The sequence below is a fragment of the Myotis nattereri genome, assembly GCF_964212035.1.
Source record: "Myotis nattereri genome assembly, chromosome: 3".
Taxonomy (NCBI): domain Eukaryota; kingdom Metazoa; phylum Chordata; class Mammalia; order Chiroptera; family Vespertilionidae; genus Myotis; species Myotis nattereri.
In genome coordinates this window covers 111,145,921-111,173,506 of record NC_138077.1, presented here as the reverse complement: position 1 = coordinate 111,173,506, position 27,586 = coordinate 111,145,921, and the positions used below count along the sequence as shown (strand labels likewise).

At 44.0% G+C, this 27,586-nt stretch overlaps 1 protein-coding gene across 1 annotated transcript in view; it reads right to left on the bottom strand.

Annotated features, from left to right (window-relative positions):
• The window catches only part of PLOD2 (procollagen-lysine,2-oxoglutarate 5-dioxygenase 2), a gene marked incomplete at its 5' end in the record, with an annotated part of 326,945 nt that overhangs the window by 273,039 nt on the left and 26,320 nt on the right, over positions 1-27,586 (bottom strand). Inside the window, one exon of the mRNA XM_081086033.1 lies at positions 13,295-13,365. Coding sequence (XP_080942159.1) covers positions 13,295-13,365 — 71 coding nt within the window. The remainder of the gene's footprint in view (positions 1-13,294; positions 13,366-27,586) is intronic.

Below are 27,586 nucleotides of genomic sequence, written 5' to 3'. Positions count from 1 at the left end.
GGGCCTGGCCTACATCTGGGCCCTATCCTTTCTTCCCTGAACTACTGATATGGCCTCCTTGCATTACCTTGCCCACTTCAATCCACTTTCACACTGCCACTACAGCGACACTACACTCCAGCAGTTGAGGGCTACAATGTACAGCTGAGTAGCTGTACTGCACACAGCCACCCAGCAAAGGGCCAAAGGGGAGAATGAGGCTGAAATCCAGGCCCTTCTCCCTTCAGAGGAGGTAACTCATTCTAATCCACAGAGATCTTGTCCCTTTTTTCCTCAGAATATTCCAATGATTTCCTTCTTATTTTCAAATTCCAACTCCTTACCATAGTCTCCAAGTCCCTCAGAGACCCGATTCTGACTGTCATTCTGATTTCTTTAACCACCAGCCCCTTCCAATCCCTACTGCAGGGTCACATCAAGCACTGGCTGCCTGTAATGCTGCTTCTCCCAGCAACAGCACCTCCTTTTCAAATCCCTGTTCAAATGGAACCAGTATGAAAAGCCTCCCTTGAAAACAGTACCTAAAACAGTGATGGCGAACCTATGACACGTGTGACAGAGGTGACACGCGAACTCATTTTTTTGGTTGATTTTTCTTTGTTAAATGGCATTTAAATATATAAAATAAATATCAAAAATATAAATCTTTGTTTTACTATGGTTGCAAATATCAAAAAATTTCTATATGTGACACGGCACCAGAGTTAGTTAAGTTAGGGTTTTTCAAAATGCTGACACGCCAAGCTCAAAAGGTTCGCCATCACTGACCTAAAACAACCTTTCCAAACTCAGCACTCTCACCCCTAATCCTATTTTATTTTTCTTCTTAGGACTTGCATCTACCGAGTACATCTGTTTAACATCCTTTTTAATGCCACTAGAATGTAAGTTCCATTGACATGAATATGCAACTCACAGAAAAAAAATAGCAGTGACAAAAAAGTAAAGAAATAAATCGCTATATATTTTAAAAAATTAAAAAGGAGGATAAAGAAAATCACACACTATTTTTCTCTAAAATTGGAAAACATTTCTTTTAAAAATAGTGCTGCTGAGAAGTTTATACAACAGACCACATGGTACTATACTGGTGTAGCAACTTGATAATAAAGAACAAGAGATATAAGAATTCATATTCTTTGATTCTAATACTTTGTTCCTTGGACCTATCCTGTAAAAATGGAAACCAAATTCATTTTGAAGAACATCCCTACAATGTTATTTTATTAATACAAAATAGTAAACTGTATTCCAAAAATAGGATAATGGTTATACAAATTATGGTATAATCCAATGACAAACATTAACATGTTACTTAAAAATCATAACTTGAAGAGTATGTGAAGCCGTGTGAAAATAATTACAATATAATGTTTTATGAATAAGGTAAAATACAAACTATTTCTTTGTGCTTATAAATAAGTGCATGTATCCTGATTTTATAAAGAAAACATACAAAGATATATGAACAGGGGAAAAAAGAAAAAGTACTCTCACAATGTTTTACATTGTTTATCAATGATAACGAGATTATGAACAAATTTAATTTACTCTTCTTAAATGTCTTCATTTTTAGTTATAAACAAGTTTTATACTGAAATCAAAAATACGATTTTTAGAAGTTATACTATCTTCATGAAGTCTACTATATCATAGTGCTTAACTGATTCTTACCGGTACCTCAACATTCTTACAGGATATCTGTAATTTCTTACTGTAGCATTCAGAATGATTTACAGATGAAAATCATTATTAGAAAGAGCTAAACTGACTGTATACTGGGCACATGTTATTATATTGGGTACACACCATAAAAATAAATCCAGATTCAAAGATTTATTTTTATCTTCACCAAAATAAAAGCAAACACTTTTATGTGTATCATTTTAAACACACACAAAAAACAAAAAGCTAAGGTTCCCATGGTAGCATATTAAACAATTAAACAATTAAATGTACGTATTATTTAATCGATCCCATCCATTCCCAATCTAACTTATTTGTTTATTCATTTTAATATTGAAATATGTGTACTTACCATCTGAACTTGTCATAAACAATAAACAAAACAAATATAATCTAAAAATAAATAAATGCCACATGTAGTTGAGAAGAATCCAGAGAAGGCAAGTAAAATGAACCAATTCCAAATAATTTTGAGGAAGACCAACATTCTAATTCTAACACAAGACACTCCTCTGTAGATTTGCTCAGCAGAAGTTTCAGCCACAAGTTTATTTATAGTTTCTGCTATAAGCAAGGAAACTATAAAAGTAAAGAAAGGATTACACAAAAAGAAAACTTTCAAATAAAAAATATTAGAAATAAATCTATAATTATGAAGTATAGTTATGGTGATCTATAAAGTTTTCTTTTGTACTTTTTCTGTCATGAAGACTTAAGAAATGAAGTTCAATTAAATCATTCCTTCCTAAATGAGTCAGAATTTCTTATCTCTGACCTTCTCAAATTCCAGAAGCCTTGAGTAAACCCCAGTTGTTTCATCTCAGAAAAGTGACTGAAGCTAGTCAAATATTTACTGAAAATTAAGTGTTGTATAAGATGAAAGCACTAGGAAATAAGAAAATGACTAAGTAGCTGAAAGTCAAACAAACACTATAAAATTGTAATTAGAGATAAGCTACACTATCCTGTCCCCCACATAAGTGAAGATCCTCTGGCCTAAAAAAAAAAAAAAAAAAAAAAAAGGAGGATGAGGAGAGATAAATTCCTATTAGTGGCCTCTATTTTTGTAGTTTTATCTCATTTTCCTCATAACTATCTTCAATAGATGTTCTTCTGAAACTTGAGAAAGCATTCAATAATCTTAAAACTTTATAAACAGACACCATGTTAATAAGTAGAGTATGTTTTTCATGTAAACTGAGCCCATAACTGTTTCCCTACTATCAAAAACATAACATTTTAAAATTACTGAGTGAATTGTAAAGCTTCAAGAACAATACTGAAGAAAGAAAGTCATGTAAAAATACAGATATTAAAGCTATATTCCCCAACTCCTTCAGAACTAAGCTTCTAAATGAAAACTATGCCCCTTCTTTGAGGTGCAGTTGTATGATTTTGGAAGACAAGACTGTCCTCTCCCCACTACTTTTGGCCATTTCTATTGGTAACCATGTTCAGAAGATGTGAGGTCACTCTCCATTAGTGTTCCAGTCTTCTATTTTGTATAGGGAAGAAGAGAGGAACTGTGGGATGGAGGGAGGCAGACAAACACAGAGGGAGAAAGACAGATAGACACATTGCAGAGGCAGTAGCTAGATTCTGCTTTTTGGAGTCTAGTCACCAGCTTCCTGATCCCTGAATTACATTTATAGAAAATTCATAACACAGCAGTTCTACTGGAGGGCTACTGAGTCCCCAATTAGGATTAAGGTAGTAACCTCCTCTGCTGTTTTAGGAGTCAATGATGAGTCTCAGGCTAAAGCCTTTCAAGTAATTATGTAAGCCTGTAATTCTGGCTCCAGATATCTAAAATGGCTTTTCTTTGCCCTGGCCAGTGTGGTTCAGTTAGTTGGGCTTCAACCTGTGCATTGAAAGGTTGTTGGTTCAATTCCTGCCTGGGTTGCAGGCTCAATCCCCAGTGTGGGGCATGCAGGCGGCAGCTAATCGATGTATAGCTCTCACATCAATGTTTCTGTCTTCTCCCTTCCTCTCTCTCTAAAAATCAATTAACTGCTAAAAAATTAAATTAAGTAAAATGGCTTCTCTTTGCTGAATGGCACCCAGACAGACATAGGTGTCCACTTGTCTTGTTAGCTGCAACCAGGGTGAGCCATGGGTTACCTGACTACCCCTCTGTAGGGCCTACAAACTTCCAGAGCTAGTCAACAAAACAGTACAGTACTGGCATAGTAACAGACAAATACACCAATGAAATGAAATCAAGAGCCCAAAATAAACCCATGCATATATGGTTACTAATATTTGACAAGAGAGCCAAGAATAGCAATGGAGAGATGATACTCTTTTCAATAAATGGTGCTGAGATAATTGGATATTCACATGTAAAAGAATGAAACTAGACCCATATCTTACACCACTCACAAAAATTAATTCAAATGGATTAAAGGCTTAAATGCAAGACCTAAGACCATGAAACTCCTAGAAGAAAACATAGTAATAAAGCTCCTCAATATGGATCTTGGCAATGACTTTTTGGTTAAGCAATAAAGTCAAAAATAAACAAGGGGGGGGGGTGACATCAAACTAAAACAACTTTTAAATAGTAAAAGAAACCATCAGCCCAACCAGCGTGGCCCAATGGTTGAGCGTTGACCTATGAACCAGGAGGCCATGGTTTAATTCCCAGTTAGGGCACATGCCTGAGTTTCGGGCTCCATCCCCAGTAATGACTCGATCAATGATTCCTATCATTGATGTTTCCCTCTCCCCCTCCCCTTCCCTCTCCCTCTCCCTCTCCCTTTCCCCCTCCCTCTCCCTCTCCCTGTCCCTCTCCCCTTCCCTCTCCCTCTGCTCCTCCCCTCTCCCTCCCTCTCCACCTTCCTCTCCCTCTCCCTCCCTCTCTGAAATCAAGAAAATAAATAAAAAATTTTTTTTTTTAAAAAAAGAAACCTATGGAATGAGAAAACAATATTTTCAAACCACACATTTGATAAGAGTTAATATCTATAGTATATAAGAAACTCATACAATACAATAGCAAAAAAAAACCAAAAACCCAACACACAAAACAAGCCAATGTAATCATGGGCTAAGGATGTGAACTGACATTTCTTCAAAAACATACAAATAGTCAATAGGAAGATAAAACAAAGTTCAACATCTCTAGTGCTCAGGAAAATACAAATTAAAACCACAATGAGATATTACCTCACACCTATCAGAATGGCTATCATCAATAAATCAACAAACAACAAGTTGTTGGCAAGATGTGGAGAACAGGTAACCCTCATGCACTGCTGGTGGGAATGTAAGTTGCTGCAGCCACTATGGAAAAGAGTACGGAGGCCCCTCAAATTTAAAAATATAATTACCACATGATCCAGTAATTCCACTTCTAGGAATATATCCAAAGGAAACAAAAACACTAACCAAATAGATAGATAACTGCTCCATATTCATAGCAGCATTACTTACAATAGCTGAGACATGGAAACAACTTAAGTGTCTATAGATGGATGAATGGATAAAGAAGCCATGGTATACATACAATTGAGTATTATTCAGCCATTTAAACAACAAGGAAATCCTACCATTTGTGACAACATGGATGTGAGACAGGGTAGTAAGAAGCTAGAGAAATTCCTTGAAAAGTGGAATAAGAGGAACTGAGACAAAATAATTAGACAAGGCCAAATAATTTGAGCAATTTACATTCAGCTAATAAATTACAAGGTTTATCTTCCCTAACCAAGGAGACAGGATAAATGGTTTACATATTCCAAACCATCATGGGGCAGATTGGTCTCAGTCCCAGTCCCTCTTCAGTAATGTTCTTTAACCAGAAAATAACCTGGTCCCTGTATACACATATTTTAATGAATCAGCACAATGAAGGACACATTTGAGAAGCTAATGAATATTATGTTAAGACCCTCCCTTGATATCTCTCCTAGGATTCCACCAGCCAAGGAAAGATAAAAAGCTTCAAGACTAAAGATCCACAACCTGCTCTTGTGCTCTTCCTCCCAGGAGCAGGCTCACACCTATCCCTTCCCTCACTTTCTGCCCCACATACATGCATCTCCTAAACTCTAAGGGACCTGCTAAGATTTGCAACCAATGGAAAGCAGCAGTTCATCTGGGCTTTCTTCCTGAACTTGTCTCCAAGGTCCCCTTCTCTTTCTAACTTCCCAAACAGCTTACTTCTGACACTGTGACTTTATTTTTCAGAAAGCCAAAGCAGCCTCGCCTTGGCTTTCTCCTGTTACTTCTTCTATTCTAAGCACTTCTTTCATTTGACTGTCCTCAGTAATACACATACTCTACCTACAGCATGCTCTCACAAGAGCATGCCCATGCCTTGTATTATTGATGTTTTTATCCTAAACTCTAAGGGACCCCAAGACATGTGCAATCAGGGGAGCTTGACCTGGGCTAACCCCTGAGCCTGTCTTTTCTCTGAGTTTCTCCTATTGCTTCTCCAACCTTAAGCCCTTCCTTTGTTTCACTGTCCCCAGCTTTAATAAATATACTCTCAAAATCACCTGGACTCCTATTGTGAAATCTTTCCTACACGAAGTCAAGAACCCACACACTACCCACAAATTCTAGGCAGACCAGTCCTGGGCCCACACCCAGTCAAGTAACAGATGGACTTTGAAGGCATTTTGCTAAGTGAAATAAATCAGACAGAGAAAGATACTTAGGTACTGTAATGATCTCGCTTGTATGAGAAATCTAAAAGAAAAAAAAAATAATAAAAAAAAAGAGATCAGACTTGTTTCCAGAGATGAATGATGAGGGAGGGAGAATTGGAAAAAGTGGTCTAAAGGTATAAACTTCTAGTTATCTAATCTAATAATAGACAAACATGGTAATTGACCAGACCTCTGCTACACTTCTTATTGGTTAATCAGCAGGATATGCAAATTAACCCAACCAAGATGGCGGCTGCGAGCAGGAGGCTTGCTTGCTCCAGTGATGGAGGAAGCCAAGCTTCCTCCCTGCTGCGGCCAAGCTCTGAGCTCCACTCTAAGCAACAAAGTTGCAATTATAGAAGCTAAACAAACCCCAGATACCTGCTTTCAGCAGGCCATGGCCTCAGAACTGGAATGGCAACAAAGTTTCAATTATAGAAGGTAAATAAATCCCAGAATAAAAAAAACAAGAAAAAAAGGAGAGGCTGGGAGCTTCAGTCGCTGGCTTGGCCAGCCTGAAAACAGCCCTCAGCCCCTCATCCAGACTGGCCAGGCACCTCAGTGGGGGCCCCCACCCTAAAGGGGGTGCAGGCAGCCTGAAAACAGCCATCAGCCCCTCATCCAGGCTGGCCAGGCACCCCAGTGGGGACCTCCAGCCTGATCTGGGACACCCTTCAGGGCAAACCAGCCAGCCCCCACCTATGCACCAGGCCTCTATTCTATATAGTAAAAGGGTAATATGCAAACTGACCCTAACAGCAGAAAGACTGGGAATGACTGGTCACTATGACACACACTGACCATCAGGGGGCAGATGCTCAATGCAGGAGCTGCCCTCTGGTAGTCAGTGAGCTCCCACATGGAGGAGCTCTGCTCAGCCACAAGCCAGGCTGATAGCTGCCAGTACAGCGGTGGTGGTGGGAGCCTCTCCTGCCTCCTCAGCAGCGCTAAGGATGTCCGACTGCAGCTTAGGTCTGCTCCCCGCTGGCAAGTGGAGATTCCCCGAGGGCTGCCGGGCTGCCAGAGGGATGTCTGATTCCCAGCTTAGGCCCAATCCCCCGAAGAGCAGGCCTAAGCCAGCAGCTGGTCATCCCCTGAGGGTTCCCAGACTGTGAGAGGGCACAGGCCGGGCTGAGGGCCCCCCCACCTCTGAGTGCAAAAATTTTTGTGCACCGGGCCTCTAGTCTATACTAATAAAAGGGTAATATGCTAATTAGACCGGACATTTTCTGGATGATCTTCCGGATAAAGTCGCTGCTGCGAGAGCTGAGGCAAGCCTTGGGAGGGCCCATCGCAGATCCCCAGCTGGGTGGACAGGACCTCTCTCTGTGCAGCATTGATCACAGAGCCCTGGCTAGGTGGGCAGGGCGGGCAGAACCTCCCTGTGGGCGGCTATCAATGGCCAAGGCCAGGCTGAGTGGGAAGGACCTCCCTCTGCTCTGTGATTGATCACAGGCCAGGCCTAGGGATCATACCCATGCACAAATTTACTGTGCTGGGCCTCTGGTCTATACTAATAAAAGGGCAATATGCTAATTAGACTGGGTCAACTGGACATCTTCTGGACATCCAACTTCTTTCCGGACAAATCCACGGTGGGAGAGGCCAAAGCAGAGGTGATTAGGGGCTATCAGGCTGGCAGGGGAGCAAGCAGTTAGGGGCAATCAGGCTGGCATGGGGAGCAAGCAGTTAGGGGCGAGATTAGGCTGGTGCGGGGGAGCAAGCAGTTAGGGGCACAATCAGGCCTGCATGGGGAGCAAGCAGTTAGGGGGCGATCAGGACAGCAGGGGAGGGCTGTTGGGGGCGATCAGGCCGGCAGGCAGAGATGGTTAGGAGTGATCAGGCAGGCAAGCAGAGGCTGTTACAGGTGATCTGGCAGGCAGGCAGGTGAGCAGTTAGGAGCCAGCAGTCCCAGATTGTGAGAGGGATGTCCCAGATTGGAAAGGGTGCAGGCCAGGCTGAGGGACACCACCTGCCCCCCATGCACGAATTTCATGCACTGGGCCTCTAGTCTATAATAATAAAAACATAATATGCTAATTAGACCAGACATCCTTCCGGATGACCTTCTGGATAAAGCCAGGGCTGCGAGGGAAGCCTGGGTCGCAGATGCCTGCTGGCAGCCAGAGAGAAGCCTGGGTCCCGGGTGCCAGAGGGGAGCCAGTGCTGGCAGCCGGGGTAAGGAAGGCCTACTCTTTTATGAATTCCATGCATCGGGCCTCTAGTAAGACAAATAAGTGTCAGGGATGTAATGTACAACATGATGACTGTACATTCAGTTTTTTTGATTGAAGAAGTAGGGACTCTAATGAGGAAAAATGTTAAAATAGAACTTTCTTTAAAAGATTCCAGTTCTTAAAAAAGAATTTTTGGTATCATCAAAAACCCCTTTATGAATGGGCAAGATATAGGCCTTAGAAATGATAAGTAGGATTTTGACAGTGAGAGGGACCTGGAAAAACAGATAGGACTTTTAAAAGGTGACATTATGCCCTGGCCTTTGTTTCTCAGTGGTTACAGCATTGGCCCACCCACCAAAGGGTCTCGGGTTCGATTTCCGATCATGAGCAAGTACCTGAGTTCCAGGTTTGATCCTCAGCAATGGTCAGAACTCATGCAGGAGGCAACCAATCAAAGTGTCTCTCTCACATTGATATTTTTCTCTCTCTTTCCCCTCACCCCCCTCCCTTCCACCACTCTCTCTAAAAATCAATGGAAAAATATAATTGGGTGAGAATTACTAAAAAAAAAAAAAGAAAAAGAAAAAGATAGTGAAAGCATATTTTGACTGGACAGTGAGGAGACCGGTACCTAAATAGTGCAGCAATTTCAACTGGTGTGCTGCAGAATTTTTAAAACATGCAGTACCTGACTATTTAATCAGAGGCACTGACCTCTTTTTCCTTAGACTGTCAAATAAAAATGTGACAACAGCCAATACAACAAGAGCCATCTGGTGTGAGTGAATCAAAGTTATGCCTTTTTTTCAGATCAGCAAAAAACATATTTTTTGGTAGGTTGCAGAATTTTAGTAATTAATTTATGTGTGCCAGGAGATGAAAAAGGCTAAAAATTGCTGATATAGAGTGAAAATTGGGAAATAAGGATAAACAGGATAAATACATTTGGAAATAGGGGAAGCACTGGAAGCTTCTAAGCAGGGCAGTGAAATTAGAACTGCGCCATCAGACTAGAACAGTTTCTCAACCTCGGCTCTACTGATATCAGCGCCAGATAATTATTTCTTGTGAGGGGCATTCTATCACTGTAGGATGTTTTAGCAGGTTCCCTGGCCTCCACCTATTGGATGCCAGAGGTACCCACCATTCATGACCATCAAAATGTTTCTAGACATTATCACATATCTGATGGAGGACAATATTACCTTTGGGTAAGAGCCACAGTACTCAACACAGATTAGTATGAGAAAAACGAGGCAAGGGTAATAATTTAATATGTAATCACAGCTGACCCTTGAACAACATGGGGGCTGGAGCACCAATGACCATGCAGTCAAAACTCCATATGTAACTTTTGACTCCCCCAAATGACCTTTAGTATCCACAGGGGATTGGTTTATGGAACCCCCAAATACCAAACATATGAATGCTGGAGTCCCTTATATAAAACTAGAGGCCCAGTGCACGAAATTTGTGCATGGAGGGGGGTTCCCCTTAGCCCAGCCTGCACCCTCTCTAGTCCGGGACCCTTGGAGGATGTCCAACTGCTGGTTTAGGCCAGATTTTGGGGATAGGGCCTAAACTGGCAGTCGGACAACCCTCTCACAATCCTGGTCCACGGGCTCCTAATCGCTCACCTGCCTGCCTGCCTAGTTGCCCCTAATTGCCCTTCCTGCCAGCCTGATAGCCCCTCACTGCATCTGTGTGCTGGCCTGATCACCCCCAACTGGCCCCCTCTGCTGACCCGGTCACCCCCAACTGCCTCCACTGCTGGCATGATCGCCCCCAACTGCCGCTCCCCCCCAACCCCCCGCTGCTGGCCTTGTTGCCCCATGCAGCCTGCTTGTTCAGTTGTTTGGTCATCCCTCACTAACCCCCCGCCAGCCTGGTCACCCCACACAGCCTGCTGTTCAGTCGTTTGGTCGTCCCTCACTAACCCTCCTGTCAGCTTGGTCGTATGCAGCCATCTTGTGAGGGTTTGAGGGTCAATTTGCATATTACCTCTTTATTATATAGGATGATGCAGAATAATGCATACAGTTGCCCTCCACATCTATGGATTCCCAACTGTGGATGGAAAATATTACCTTCAACCTGCAGCCGGTTGAATCCAAAGATGTGAAACCCAGAGCCAACCTATTTTCCAGAATTTGTTGGCCAGCCTACACTTTTTCCCCATCATCAACCAAAACACAAGAATTAATTCCATATATTCTTGGTTTCACTTTAGAAAAATGCTAATTAGAAGTTCACTGTTTAAAATAATAACAATAGTTAGCAGCATTTATTGAATAATTTCTGTTTGCAGACCCTGTACTAAGCTTTTCACTGGAATTGTCACATTTAACCCTTAAATCAACTCTAGAAGGCAATCACCATTAGAAAGAAACTATAACTCAGAGAGATAAGTAAATTACTCCAAGAATAATCAGCAAATTAGAGATGGAATCTGTTGTTTTTTTTCTCACTGAGGACTTCTTATTGATTTCAGAGAGGAAGGGAGAGGAAGAAAGAGAGAAACATGGATTGGTTGCCTCCCATACCCACATGCCTGAACCCAAAACCTAGGTATATGCTCTGATCAAAAATTTAAGCTGCAAACCTTTGGGTGTACTGGACCATGCTCCAACCAACTGTGCTACACCAGCCAGAGCAGAGATGAGATTTAGATTCAGACTACTGGATTCTAAAACCCCAACCCCTTATGCATTACCCTACACCAGTAGTTGGCAAACCGTGGCTCACGAGCCACATGTGGCTCTTTGGCCATTGAGTGTGGCTCTTCCACAAAATACCATGTGCGGGCGCACACGTACAGTGCGATTGAAACTTCGTGGCCCATGCGCAGAAGTCGGTTTTCGGCCTGGGCGAGTCTATTTTGAAGAAATGGCGTTAGAAGAAGTGGAGGGTGTTGGTCGGTTGGGCGACGGGAGACACAGCAGAGGCGGGCGGCGGGATACGCAGTGTGGGGGAGGTACATTGTTTTGAGGTACATTCGCTGAGATTGACCCCTTCCAACTCTCCCATCCACACTCGTCTATCTGAAACAAGTATACAAGACGTGTGTGGATGGGAGAGTTGGAAAGGGTCAACCTCAGCGAATGTACCTCAATCAGATTGAGGACATTTTTAGCAAAGGTCAGCTTAGGAGTACCCTAATTAAGTTAATAACAATGTACCTACCTATATAGTTTAAGTTTAAAAAATTTGGCTCTCAAAAGAAATTTCAATCGTTGTACTGTTGATATTTGGCTCTGTTGACTCAGATTGCTGACCACTGCCCTACACTATCTCCCACAGGGCATCTTTCATAATTAGCATGCAAGCTGTTTATGAGCATCTGGCCCTAAAATAAACCATGTATACCAATAAGCTGACAAGTTCATATAGACCTTTAATTTACAGTTAGAAGTATCTAGCTCTTCCTATATGGCAAACTCTCTCTGACTAGATCTAAAAAGCAAACACTCTCTTCTATACTATTTCTGCAGTTGCCCTGAGGTCTGAAGAGCAAAGTAGCATCTTCCTCAAATTCTTAATAATATATTCAGGATTAAAGTGAGACCAATACAGCTTTACATATAATTCAAAGCATAACAGACTTGTACCTCAACTTACAAATAGCAAGCGATGTGAAGTACCCTCTTCCACAATAAAATATATCCATGGTTGGCACCACTGTCATAGTGTCTATATTTCTGAACCTCTGCTGATCACCAAGGCAACTAGCTAACCACTTCAACCATATGAAAAGCAAATTCAGTACCACACACTATCTCAGTGTGCATGTCCTGCCAGAGTCAACACACATTGGACTGCAGGCTGGGAGGCATGGCATGGAAGGAATGGCTGAGATATATAATCTATTATGGTTAATATGAAATACTATGCCATTAGTTAGCATAACCTTGATCAATAAATCCCTAGCATGAAGCTACTCATACCATATCTCTGGTTAGGGCATGTCCAATTTTACATGAGTAATCTTCCCATTTGCCAGCATTTGGGGCAGTGGCTTCTAGTTTTGGTTTTTCTGAACTAATTGTTTGAACCCATTTAGATCACATCTATAATAATAAAAGCATAATATGGTAATTAGACTGGACATTCTTCTGGACGAAGCTGGGGCTGCGAGTGAAGCCCGGGTCCCGGCTGCCTTTCTTCATTGTAAATAAAGAAAGAACCAGACAAAGTCTATGAAACATCTGTTTGCAAACATTGGACAACTGGCAATGCAGAATTTTGATCACTGAGAGAAGGAAAACAAAGGGAGAGAGCCCTAATATGTATGTTCCTGATTTTCTGCCTGGAGAAACTTTCTGGATCATACATAGTACGTGGAAGGGGATTCTAAACAAAACATGGTGGTCTCACTGAGTTGGGGAAACAGATCGGGGATCAGGGAGGCTGCAGTGGCTGGACTTTGTGGGACAGTGTATCAGAGAGAAGGGCATTGCCCAGATAAAGAGCACCAAACATCTGCATGGGGTCTCATTGAGTCTCTAGCTGAATACTGTGCCCTGCATATTTAGAATGAGATTTCAAGTGGTTGGTCAAAGAACAATTACTGAGAACAGAACAAACTACTAGGAAGCTATAGGCTAAACAAGTACCAGCACTAACAAAGAATTGAGAAATGGTAGAGTTCTGACCCCACACAGTAATGAGACCTTTTTGAATATCCAGTACAGTTAATAGAGACCCCAGAAGGGCCATGCCTTCATATTAAGGCTAAATAGCCCTAGATTAAAGGCCGCCATAAGTACATACCAACAGAGCTTAAATTCAAGTCTTGAAAGCTGATCTGCAGGCAATTTAACTGTCTTCCAAGTAAAGCTGCTCTTTAAGAGAAGAACAAAAAATTTAGACACTTAGCAATTACTGGGAAGAAGGAGGAAAGTAGGAATCAAAATGAGCAAATATAAATAGACTAAAAAAAACAATAATGATCAAAAGCAGACAAGAATTTTAGACAGCTATTACAAAAATGTTGAGGCACTTAAAGGAAAGCATGAACATAATAAGGAGATAAATAGAAAATATAGAAAAGAGCAAAGTGTACCCTAGATGGTTTGGCTCAGTGGATAGAGCATCAGCCCATGGACTGAAGGGTCCCGGGCTTGATTCCCATTCAAAGGCATATGCCTGGGTTGCTGGTTTGATCCCCAGTGGGGGGCATTGCAGCCAATCACTGATTCTTTCTCGTCATTGATGCTTCTATATCTCTTTCCTTCTCCCTTTCTCTCTGAAATAAAAATATATATAAAATTTTAAAAAAGAGCAAAGTGCAACTTCTAGAAATAAAAGACCTTCCTATCTAATAATAGACAAACATGGTAATTAACCATAACTTCGCTACCCTCCTCATTGGCTAATCAGGGTGATATGCAAATTAACTGCCAACCAAGATGGCGGCCGGCAGCCAGGCAGCTGAAGCAAACAGGAGGCTTGGTTGCTCCAGTGATGGAGGAAGCCAAGGTTCCCCGCCTGCCGCTGTCGGCCTCTGAGCTGCACTCTAAGAAACAATGTTGCAATTATAGAAGCTAAACAAACCCCATGCTTTCAGCCAGCCGGCCTGAGCTGGAGTTGCAACAGTGTTTCAATTATAGAAGCCAAACAAACCGAGGTCTCAGAGCTAAAGCCGCTCTCAGCTCCAGTGACAGCCATAGAAGGTAAATAAATCCCAGAATAAAAAAAAAAGAAAAAAAGGAGAGGTTGGGCGCTTCAGTCACCTGCCAGCCTAAAAACGGCCCACAGCCCCCCACCCAGACTGGCCAGGAACCCCAGTGGGGACCCCCACCCTGAAGGGGGCGTGACCAGCTGCAAACAGGCATCATCCCCTCACCCAGGCTGGCCAGGCACCCAAGCGGGACCCCCACCCTGATCCAGGACACCCTACAGGGCAAACCAGCCAGCCCCCACTCATGCACCAGGCCTCTATCCTATATAGTAAAAGGGTAATATGCCGCCCAGCACCGGGATCAGTGGAGCCATGAGGCCTCCCGAACCCGGGATCAGCGGAGCAGCGAGGCCTCCCAGCACTGGGATCAGCAGAGCAGTGAGGCGTCCTGGCACCAGGATCAGCGGAACAGCGAGGCTTCCCAGCACTGGGATCAGTGGAGCAGTGAGGCCTCACTGTCCCTGTGTCAAGTGGAGCAGCGAGGCCTCCCAGCACCAGGATCAGAGGAGCAGCGAGGCCTCCTAGCACCGGGATCAGCTGAGTAGCGAGGCATCACTGCCCCTGTGTCAAGCGGAGCTGCGAGGTCTCCCAGCACTGGGATCAGCAGAGCCCCGAGGCCTCCCAGCACTGGGATCAGTGGAGCAGCGAGGCCTCCCAGCACCAGGATCAGCGGAGCAGCGAGGCCACACTGCCCCTGTGTCAAGCAGAGCCGCGGGGCCTCCCAGCACTGGGATCAGCGGAGCCGCGAGGCCTCCTGGCCCCTGGAGCAGTATGACAGGGGGCAGCGCCCAAACCCCCTGATCACCCTGTGGCTCTATGTGTGACAGGGGATGGGGCCACAACCTCCCTATCTGCCCTGCTCTGTTCGTGACAGGGGAAGGCGCCCCAACCCCCTGATCCACCCTGCTCTTTGCCTGATATGGGGGAGCTCCCCAACCCCCTGATCGGCCCTGCTCTGCGTGTGACAGGGTATGGAGCCCCAACACCCCTGATGGGCCCTGCTCTGTGCATGACAGGGGATGGAGCCACAACCTCCCCATCGACCCTATCTTGAGTGTGACAGGGTCCTATCTTGAGTGCGCCCCAATCCCCCAATTGACCCTACCCTGAGCATGACTGGGGGTGGAATCACAACCTCCCGATCCGCCCTGCTCTGTGCATGACAGGGGGTGGCGCCTCACCTCCTCAATCGGCCCTGCTCTGAGCCCGACCAGGGGCTGCACCTAAGGATTGGGCCTGCCCTCTGCCACCCGGGAGCGGGCCTAAGCCAGCAGGTCGTTATCTCCTGAGGGGTCCCAGATTGTGAGAGGGCACAAGTGGGTCTGAGGGACCCCCTCGCCGCCAGTGCACAAATTTTTGTGCACCGTGCCTCTAGTATATAATAAAAGGCTAATATGCAAATCAACCGAACAGCAGAACAACCGGGCGCTATGATGCGCACTGACCACCTGGGGGCAGATGCTCAATGCAGGAGCTGCCCCCTGGTGGTCAGTGCGCTCCCAGAGGGGGAGTGCCACTCAGCCAGAAGCCTTGAGCTGGACTCACAGCTGGTGAGTGCAGTGGCGGTGGCGGGAGCCTCTCCTGCCACCACAGCAGCACTAAGGATTTCCGACTGCCTAAGCCATCAGTTAGACATCCCCTGAGCGCTCCCAGACTACGAGAGGGGGCAGGCTGAGCTGAGGGACATCGTCCCACCCCTGAGTGCAGGAATTTCATGCACCTGGCCTCTAGTATTTTATAATTTTCTAACATGCTTGCAAGCAATTTCACCCCATTCTCCACTTATCCTCTACCCTATCACCTCTTCACACTGAATAAAGCTCATTTTCAAAAGGATTTTCTACAATCTGAATATGTTTGGAACTAATTCAAATGTGGACTTTTCTGACACTAAGAAAAAATTGCACTTTGCAACTACAAGAATTTAAATTCATTTATGAAAAAGGAGATATACTATAAGTAACATTTGTATTCATTCCTTAAGTTTATATGCATGATTTAAAGTAGGCTTCTTAGTTTATCTTTTACCTCAAACTGAAAAATCTTAGCCATCCATTAAGCCACAAGCTGTAACCCTGGTGCTGCTGGTTCTGGTGGAGAGCCTTTCAATGACTGGCTACAGAGAAGAGGGCTTGGCTGTTAGGGATTTCACACCATCTGATAAAACCTTACATGTACATTTGAGACACATAAAAATACCAACTACTTTATATTAAATAGTAATACAAAGATTACTGTATCATTTAAAAGATTTTTCTTTAACCTTACTTACTGTACAGTACAACCATCAGCTAATATTTACTTGTGTATTCAATAAATCACAGTTAATCTCCAAAAACAACATTCAGACTAAATGGTTCTGTGATCTCCTGTAATCTTACACTTGAAAAACTAACAACTGTATATATTTTTTAAATTAAGCCACCCTCTCCTCCTCCAATTGTTTTATTTGAACTGCTTCCTTTACTTTATATAAAATCCCTCTACAAACAGTTATGAAGGAAAAGACTCCACCTTCTCCTCCAGGAACTAGGTCTCAGACTCTCACTCACTAGATGTGCTTTACTCTAGAGGTGCAGGCAAGCACTCTGCATGCCACTGAGAGGGCAACTGAGCAGCACATCAAAGAAAAGGGCAGATCAAACGGCATTCCAACCTTCTACTCCACTCTCAAGGTCTAACAGTAGTCTCCACAGCTAGAAACACACATGCTTTTACACACACACACACACACACACACACACACACACAAATACTGCTTCTCTCCCATAAACAGACTTTGTTTACCATGTTCCTACTTTACCAAATGTAATCATATTTTAGAGATATTTAAAGCATCTAAAAAGCAGATCTAGGAGATTTGATAACTGTCTCAGGAACAATTTGGAAGATGGCCTCTAATTTTTAAATAGCACGTTTCTGTAAAAAACATTTTTAACTTCTAAAGAGTTACCAGCACTACTTTTGTTAACCAATATGACTTAAACAGTCAGGAATGAAACAGAGAAATATAAAGTTATTTTTTTAAAGCTTACAATGTTTAAATGTACTGAAGAGTACTTCATTCCTTACAGAAGACAAAAAAAAAAAATAAATAAATAGCTTCCTGTAAACCCAGACTGTTTTCTCCTATCATATTAAAATACCTGGAATATTTTTAAATGTAAATTTAATTCCAGTCATTCTTGCCTTACTTTCTTACCTCTAAATAAAAAGTTAGTTAGGAAATAAGCAATATCAAAGTATGTTTTAGTGCAGCTCCTGAAGGAATAACTAGAATATCCTATATAAGCCCAGCAACCAAAACGGCAGAATTACCAGAACGACCGCAGCCCCTTGCCCCAGCCTGCCCCTCCCCCCAGTGGGACCCCCATCCCAATAGGGGCATGGTCAGCCTGCAAACCACCTGCAGCCCCTCGCCCCGGCTGGCCCCACCCCCCAGCGAGGATCCCTACCCCTATTGGGACATAGCCAGCCTGCACTCCCCCCCCACAGCTCCTTGCCCCAGCCAGCCCGGCCCCACAGTGGGGACCACCACACTGATCAGGGTCCCCCATCAGGGCAGACCAGCCAGCCCCCACCTGGGCACTGGGCCTTTATCCTATATAATAAAAGAGTAATATGCAAATTGACCCCAATGGCAGAATGACCAGAACAAAGGTTCAACCAGTCACTATGAGGTGCACTGACCAGCTCTTGGTCTCATTCTCTAGCCAGCAGGCTCTGATTGTCCAATGGTGAACGGGGAATCAGGGGCGGGTGGTGGGGGATGCGGATGGCACCAGGCCAAGGCCTCTGTCCCCACCAGTTTCCCCCCACACAGAGGGCAACCTGCAGTGGGTGGGGGGGCCACGAGTGGATGGGAACAGCCAACCTCTTGGTCCCTTCCCCCAGCCGTCAGGCTCAGATCGCCCAATGGTGAACCGAGAACCAGGGTGGGTGGCGGCAGGGACGGGGCCAGTTGCAGGCAGCCAGGGAAGATGGCCCTGAATGCAGGCCAGGCCTAGGGACTGTACCCATGCACAAATTTCATGTGCCAGGCCTCTAGTTAAGAGATAAAAATTACATAGTCATATTAATTGATGCAGAAAAAGCATTTGACAAAATCCAACCCCCATTCTTGATAAAAAACCTTGAGCAAAGTAGGAATAGAGGAATCATACCTCAACATAATAAATGTTGATAAACCTACAACCAAAATCATACTCAATGGGCAAAAACTAAAACTATTTCACCTAAGAACAGGAACAAGACAGATGTCCACTTTCACCACTCCTGTTCGACATATTATTGGAAGTGCTAGCCATAGTGATTAGACAAGAAGAAGAAATGATAGGTATCCAAATTAGAAAAGAAGATGTAAAACTGTCATTATCCGCAGGTGACATGATACTGTACATAGAAAACCCTAAAGCAGTGGTTCTCAACCTGTGGGTCGCGACCCCTTTGGCAGTCAAATGACCCTTTCACAGGGATCGCCTAAGACCATCAGAAAACACATATTTTTGATGGTCTTAGGAACCAGGAACCAAGACACCGCTCCTCTATCCGTCTCCAGGCGGGTCCGCCCACATGCAGATACACCCACATATGAGTATCTGGCCTATTAAAGGGTTGCGGCATTAGGAAGGTTGAGAACCACTGCCCTAAAGACTTCATCAAAAAAACTATTAGACTTAATAAATGAATTTGGCAATGTAGGATACAAAATGAATGCCCAGAAATCTATGGCATTTTCATACACCAACAGTGAACTTACAGAGAGATTAAAAAAACAATCCCAGCCCTGACCGGTTTGGCTCAGTGGATAGAGCATTGGCCTGCGGACTGAAGGGTCCCAGGTTCGATTCTGGTCAAGGGCATGTACCTGGGTTGCAGGCACATCCCCAGTATGGGTGTGCAGGAGGCAGCTGATCGATGTTTCTCTCTCATCAATGTTTCTAACTCTCTATCCCTCTTCCTTCCTCTCTGTAAAAAATCAATAAAATATATTTTTTAAAAAAACAATCACATTTACCATTGCACACAAAAAAATTAAGATACATAGGAATAAACTTAACTAAGGAGGTTCAATGTACTGTACTCAGAAAACTACAGTACATTGAAAAAAGAGATAGAGGAAGACATAAACAGATAGAAGAGCATATTGTGTTCACGGATTGGTAGAATCAACATCATTAAAATGTTCATACTACCCAGAGCAACCTATAGATTCAATGCAATTCCATTAAAATACCAACGGCATATTTCATAGACCTAGAACGAACTCTCCAAAATTCATCTGGAATTACACACACACACACACACACACACACACACACACACACACACAAAACAACCCTAATAGCTACAGCAATCCTGAGAAAGAAGAACAAAGTAGGAGGGATCTCAATACCAGATATCAAGCTATTTTACAAAGCCACTCTTCTCAAAACTGCCTGGTACTGCATAAAAACAGACATATAGATCAATGGAATAGAATAAAGAACCCAGAAATTGACCCAAACCACTATGCTCATTTAATACTTGACAAAGGAGGCAAGAGCATACAATGGAGTCAAGACAGTCTCTCCAATAAAAGATGTTGGGAAAACTGGACAGATACATGCAAAAAATGAAACTAGAGCACCAAAATACAACATACATAAAAATAAACTCAAAGTGGATAAAGGACTTAAATGTAAGATGGGAAACTATGAAAATCTTAGAGGAATCCACCGGCAGCAAAATCTCAGGCATTGCCAAAGCAATATCTTCACTGATACAGCTCCTAAGGCCAATGGAAACTAAGGAGAAAATAAACAAATGGGACTACATCAAAATAAAAAGCTTCTGCACAGCAAAAGAAACCATCCACAAAACAACAAGAAAGCCCACTGCATGGAGAACATATTTCCCAATGTTAAGGGTTTAATCTCCAACATTTACAGGGAACTCATACAATTTAACAAAAGGAAGATAAACAATCCAATAAAAAAAAAAGGGCAATGGATCTAAATAGATACTTTCGAAAGAGAACATACAGAAGGCCAACAGACATATGAAAATATGCTCAAAGTCACTAATCATCCAAGAGATGCTAATCACAATGACAATGAGATACCATCTCACACCTGTCGGAATGGCTATCATCGACAAATCAACAAGCAAGTGCTGGAGAGGATGCTGAGAAAAAGGAACCCTCCTGCACTGCTGGTGGGAATGCAGACTGGTGCAGCCACTGTGGAAGACAGTATGGAGTTTCCTCAAAAAACTAAAAAAGGAACTCCCATTTGACACAGTGATCCGACTTCTAGGAATATATCCCAAGAAACCAGAAACACCAATAGCAGCACAATTCACCATAGCTAAGATTTGGAAACAGATCAGTGCCCATCAGCAGATGAGTGAATTAAAAAACTGTGGTACTACTACACTGCTATAAAAAGGAAGAAACTCCTACCATTTGCAACAGCATGGATGGAACTGGAGAGCATTATGGTAAGTGAAATAAGTCAGTCAGAGAAAGGTAAATATCACATGATCTCACTCATTTGTGGAATATCATGAACAACATAAACTGATGAACAAAAATAGATGCAGAGACAGAGAAGCATGGATCAGATCATCAAACTTCAGAGGGAAGGAAAGGGCGGTTGGGGGGAAGGGGGAGAGATCAACCAAAGGCATGCATATAAGCCTAACCAATGGACACAGACACTAGAGGGGTAAGAGCACGAGCGGGAGGAGGGGGGGGGAGGTTATGGGGAAATAAGGACACATATGCAATATCTTAATCAATAAAGAAAAAAATTAAAAAATATGCCCTTTGCCCATGTGATCAGAAAACAGATGGGAAATCAGAACTGCCAAATGACTTTTCAAGGACAGCTCAACTGTCAACCAACTGACCTTTCCCAGAAACTACTAAATGTATACAACTGTAGCTTAGTGTTCTTGTCAAAGTAGCAATATTCTACTGGTATTTCTTTTACTTCTCTACTTTCTATAGAAAAAATGAATATGGTGGTACCACCTTTCCAGGAACAAACCCACTTCTAAAATTTATCCTGTGGAATTAACTGCATCTCTAAACAAAGATGCCCATTGCTATATTATATTAGAACAATATGTAAGTAAATTGTGGTACATCCTTTGGAAGAATACTAAGCAGTCATTAAATGTCATGTATAGTAATACCTAAAAATATTCACAATATATTGTTAAATGATAAAGGTTACCAGATGAATAACTGTATTAAGAAATTTGGAATCGACATCTCTGTAACTGAACACTAAGACAGCTTTCAGTTTTCTGACAGCTAAGGAAAAATAGAAAGTTTTCACGTTTCATAATAATTATTGGATGAGTATTTATCTTCTAAAGAACTCTTTTCTTTATCCTTACCGTAAACTTATGAGTTAAGCTTTTATAACATGAAAACATGTTTATACTGTAAACTATTCTAAGGAATAAAAAGGGGGGAATTATTATTTTTTTTAAGAAAAAAGAAGAAGTTAAGACAGTTACTTCTAGAGAGAAAATGGATTCTGGGAGAATTTTTGAAGTTTAGTTAATTAAATATATGTAGATTTATGCAAGTATGTCAATTCATGTTGGCAAATGTAAATTACTCAAAACAAAGAATTAAAGCAATACCAAAGACTTACAGACAAAAATACATAAAAACTTTCACCTATCAAAAAAGCAGACTGTCTAATCAGGGGTGGGAACCTTTTTTCTGTCAAGGGTCATTTGGATATTTATAAGATCATTTGTGGGCCATATGAAATTATCGACTTAAAATTTGCCTGCTATATTTGGACAAACATTTAATTAATTCACCCCTAATGCTTGGCAAACGAAATGATTTCATGGGCCTTATTCGGCCTACGGGCCAGACTTTCCCCACGCCTGGTACTGGCTACGGTTATGCTGATATGTCCTATGAAAGTATAAAAACGTCTAGCTTCCCCATGTCTAGGAAAAACTGTTTCTCCTGCATTACTTACACACAACACTTCTGACAAGAGATATGGCTTTTTCCCCACATTGACCAATTCTCCCACACCAACTGGGTGTCCTGTAATTCAATTCAATTCAATTCAACCAGAATTATTGCACACCCCACAGACTGAAGTATTAATACTATAAAACTGCTCCCGCCGTAACCGGTTTGGCTCTGTGGATAGAGCGTCAGCCTGTGGACTGAAGGGTCCCAGGTTCGATTTTGGTCAAGGGCATGTACCTTGGTTGCAGGCACATCCCCAGTAGAGGGTGTGCAGGAGGCAGCTGATCGATGTTTCTCTCTCTCATCGATGTTTCTCTCTATCCCTCTCCCTTCCTCTCTGTAAAAAATCAATAAAATATATTAAAAAAGAAAAACTGCTCCCACTTCAGATGCCAATCGCAAGTAGTAGGTCCCTGTTATCCACAACTCCTGTATGACTTGGTTACAAATCAGAGGTTCCCAAGACCCCCCCCCACCCCGGTTCAATAACTGGCTAGAGTGGCTCATAGAACCTAGGAAAAGTTTACTCACTATTGCTAGAGTATTTTATTTTTTTATTTATTTATTTATTTATTTATTTATTTATTTATTTACTTTTTTTGGTTGTTGTTAATGCTCACCCAAGGATATTTTTTCATTGATTTTTTTAGGAAGAGTGGAAGAGAGAGGGAAAGACAGAGAGAGAAACATCAGTGTGAGAGAAACACATCGATTGGTTGCCTCCTGCATGAGCCCTGACCAGGGCCCAGGCTGGAGAGGAGCTTACAACCAAGGTACGTGCCCTTGACTGGAATCAAACCCAGGACCCTTTGGTCCACAGGCCAATGCTCTATCTGCTGAGCCAAACCGGCTAGGGCTACAAACAGTATTTTAAAAGATACAAGTGAATAGCTAGATAAAGATACACAGAGTAAGGTCAGAAAGGATCCCATGGAGTTGGGGTGCACCACCCTCCTAGATTATAAATGTATCACCAACCCAGAAGCTCTACAAATCCCGTACTTCAGAGATTTGTATAGAGGCTTCATCATGTAGGCATGAATGATTATTTACTTATTTTCTAACCACTTTCCCTCTTCAGAAGGTGGTGGGTAGGACTGACAGTTCTAAGCTTCTAATCTTGGCTTTGTTTTTCTAGTAACCAGCCCCTATCCCAGAGCCCACTAAAAGCTGTTTCATTAGAACAAAAGATGCTACTATCACCCAAGAGCCTTGTGTCAGGAACCAAAGTCAAACACCAAATATTAGCAGGAACTGGGGCAGAGACCAAATATATATATTTTTTATTATTTCATGACTTATTAACACCTATCTACCCATGGACTTCCTGCACTCCAAGCCTGGAGAAGAAAGAGCTGTGTGTAAAATAAAGTAGTAAGAAGTAACGAGTGGGATGAAAGAGTGGAGAATGAAAAGCTGAGCAAGGACACAGAACCTATGAGCCCCAAGGATGCTAGGTATGCAGGTCTCAGCTAGAGTCAGAGTAGAGCAGAATTCTGAGTCTCTACTTTGTAAGTCTGTTCATTTCTTTGCTTTGGTGGTTTTCCAGTTTCAGGGTTTTTGTTTTGCCCTTGGTTACTTAGTAAAGTCACTGTTTAAAAAATTCCAACCCTGTTTAAACTAAACTAAGAAGAAAAGGAGAATTGTCCTTCTCTAGACATGGCTGACAGGAATTTTGGGGAGTCTGGACTGGCAGGGCACTCTGGTCAGAGCTGTGGTGCCAGCTCAAGGCCAGAAATGACCCAGCAAGGCTAGAGACGGAGAGAGAAGACCTCTGAAGACAAGGGGCCTCACAGCTGGCTTGGGCATTACTGGAAAATTCCATCAAAGGGCCAGTTTGCCCTCATCTTAACAGCTCTTTAAGACTTCCCCAGGGAAGGCATTAGGGAGGGCAGTTTAGTCTGCCTCTAAACTGTTAGCCAGTTTCTTGGTTTTAAGAAATTATTTAAATTCTGTATTTGCTGATTTTTTTTTAGATGCCAAAATAGTGCTGGTGTTTAGTATACTACTAGAATCAGAAAAAAAAATATGATTACATGTTTAAAAAGCAGAGCCCTGGCCGGCATGGCTCATTGGTTAGAGCATCAGCCTGAGCACCAGAGGGTGACAGGTTCGATTCCCAGTCAAGAGCACATACCTGGGTTGCAGTTTTGATCCTTGCCCCCCAGTCGAGCTGTGGTGGAAGGGGCAACCAATCCATGTTTCTCTCTCACATGGATCTTTCTCTTTGCTCTTTCTCTCCTCCTCCCCCCTCCCTCCACTATCTAAAAATGGAGAAAATAAACTATCCGCACTCCTCTGGTGAAAACTAAAAAAAAAAAAATAATAAAAAAATAAAGAAAGAAAAAAGCTAGAGAATACATTTAAAATATCTAAAAATAACTGGCTCCCTTCTTAGCCCCGTGTACTGCACCTGTAAGTAATTAACACCCTAAGGACCCATGAAAGTTTGGCTTCAAAACAGCAAAACAGACTAGTCAGTGGGCTGATGGGACACGGGTTCTGTGTTGGGACTCAGTGGTCACTGAAATTAAGAAGTATAGCTTCTGGGACTTTACCTGAACAATATCCTTGAATTAGAAACCCAAGACTGCCCAACCAGCATGACTCAGTGGTTGAACATCAACCTATGAACCAGGAGGTCACGGTTTGATTCCTGGTCAGGGCATATGCCTGGGTTTCGGACTCAATCCCCAGGAGGGTCATAATTGAGGCAGCCAATAGGTGATGCTCTCATCGTTGATGTTTCTGTCTCTTTCTCCCTCTCCCTTCCTCTCTGTAATTATTAAAAATATATTTAAAAAAAGAAACCCAAGACTACCAGGATTCCACAAACTTCTTCCACTTGCTGTTGTGCCTGCAGAGTGTGAAGCTGTGTGGCAAAATGCCTTTTCTAAATCACTTTAGTGCCCTTTAATGTCTGGGGCTGACTGGGGGTGGTGGTGAGAACAATAAAGTGCATGTGTTTGAAAGTCCCTTTGTGCCACAGAATCTTTACCAAATGGGTGTCATAGCATAGAGGAGCAAACCACAGCGTTAAAATAAAAGGAAAACCCTCTTTGTCTTTGGAAAGAACTTTATAACATACTAGAGCCCTGGCTGGCATTGCTCATTGGTTAGAGCATCAGCCTGAGCACCAGAGGCTGACAGGTTTGATTCCCAGTCAAGGGCACATACCTGGGTTGCAGGTATGTGCCCTTACTACACATACCTGCAACCCAGGTATGTGTAGTAAGGGCACATACCTGGGGGGGGGTCCCCTCAGCCCAGCCTGCACCCTCTCCAATCGGGGACCCCTTGGGGGATGTCCGACTGCCGGTTTAGGTAGATCCCAGGGATCAGGCCTAAACCAGCAGTCGGACATCCCTCTTACAATCCTGGACCGCTGGCTCCTAATTGCTCACCTGCCTGCCTGCCTGATTGCCCCTAACTGCTCCCCACCCCGACTGGCCTGATCGCCCCTCACTGCCTCTGCATGCCAGCCTGATTGCCCCTAACTGCCCCCTCTTCCGGCCTGGTTGCCTCTAACTGCTTCCTGCTGCCGGCCAGGTCACCTCCAACTACCCCCAGCCCCTGCCAGCCTAATCGCTCCTAACTGCCCCCCCCCCCACCAGCCTGGTCATCCCCAACTGCACCCTCCTGCCAGCCTGGTCGCCCATGCAGCCTGCTTGTTCAGTTATTTGGTTGTCCCTCACTAACCCCCCTGCCAGCCTGGTCACCCATGCAGCTTGCTTGTTCAGTTGTTTGGTTGTCCCTCACTAACCCCCATGCCAACTTGATTGTAGACAGCCATCTTATGTGGGCATGAGGGTTAATTTGCATATTACCTCTTTATTATATAGGACTAGAGGCCCGGTGCACAAAAATTTGTGCACTCGGGGGAAGAGGGGTCCCTCAGACTGGCCTGTGCCCTCTTGCAGTCTGGGACCCCTCGGGAGATAACGACCTGCTGGCTTAGGCCTGCTCCCAGGTGGCAGAGGGCAGGCCCAATCCCTAGGTGCAGCCTCTGGTCGGGCTCAGAGCAGGGCCGATTGGGGAGTTGGGGCGCCTTCCCCTGTCATGCACAGAGCAGGGCAGATTGGGAGGTTGTGATGCCACCCTCAGTCACACTCAGGGTAGGGCCGATTGGGGGGTTGGGGCACCGCCCTATCACACTCAAGGCAGGGTCGATGGGGAGGTTGCGGCTCCATCCCCTGTCACGCACAGAGCAGGGCCCATCAGGGGGGTTGGGGCTCCATACCCTGTCATGCACAGAGCAGGGCCGATCAGGGGGTTGAGGAGCTCCCCCCTGTCACTCACAGAGTAGGGCCGATAGGGGAGTTGGGGCACCGCCCCCTGTCACACAGGGGCAGGGCGGATCAGGGGGTTGGGGCGCTGCCACTCTCATACTCAGGGCAGGGCCAATGGGGAGGTTATGGCTCTACCCTGTCACACACAGAGCAAGGCCCGTGGGGGGGGGGTGGTTGGGGTCCTGCCCCCTGTCATACACAGAGCTGCAGGGCGATCAGGGGGTTTGGGCGCTGCCCCCTGTCACACTGATCCTGGTGTCGGGAGGCCTCGCGGCTCCGCTGATCCCGGTGCTGGGAGGCATATTATGCTTTTACTATATAGAATAGAGGCCTGGTACATGGGTGGGGCTGGCTGGTTTGCCGTGAAGGGTGTCCTGGATCAGGGTGGGGGTCCCCACTGGGGTGCCTGGCCAGTCTGGCTGAGGGGCTGAGGGCTGTTTTCAGGCTGGGACTGAAGCTCCCAACCACTCCGTTTTTTCTTTTTTTTTTCTTTTTTTTTATTCTGGGCCAGCTTCAGCTCTGAGGCCTCGGCTGCTGAAAACAGGTTTCTGGCCTTTGTTTACTGTCTGTATTTGATGCAATGTTGTGGTCCGGCTGGCTGAAGCTCCGCTGAGTAAAGCAGGTTTCTGGGGTTTTTTTAGCTTCTTTATTTGCAACATAGTTGCTGAGAGTTGCAGCTGAGAGGCCGGCAAGTCAGGCGGGGAACGTTAGAGTTCTCTGTCACTGAAGCAAGCAAGCCTCCCTGTTCGCATCAGCTGCCTGGCTGCCGGCTGCCATCTTGGCTTCCAGTTAATTTGCATATCTCGGCCCTACTCTGTGAGTGACAGGGGGATTAGCCAATGGGAAGGGTAGCGGAGTGACACTAATTACCATGTTTCTCTTTTATTAGTGTAGATTAGTAGTAAGTTGCTCTGGCTTGGTGGCTCAGTTGGTTGAGCATCACCCCATGCACTAAAAGGTTGCAGGTTCAATATCCAGTCAGGGCACATACCCAGGTTGTGGGTTTGATCCTGGGTTGGGGTGCATAGGAAAGGCAACTAATTGATGTTTCTCTCTCACATCAATATTCCTTTCCCTCCCTTCCCCTCTCTAAACATATCCTT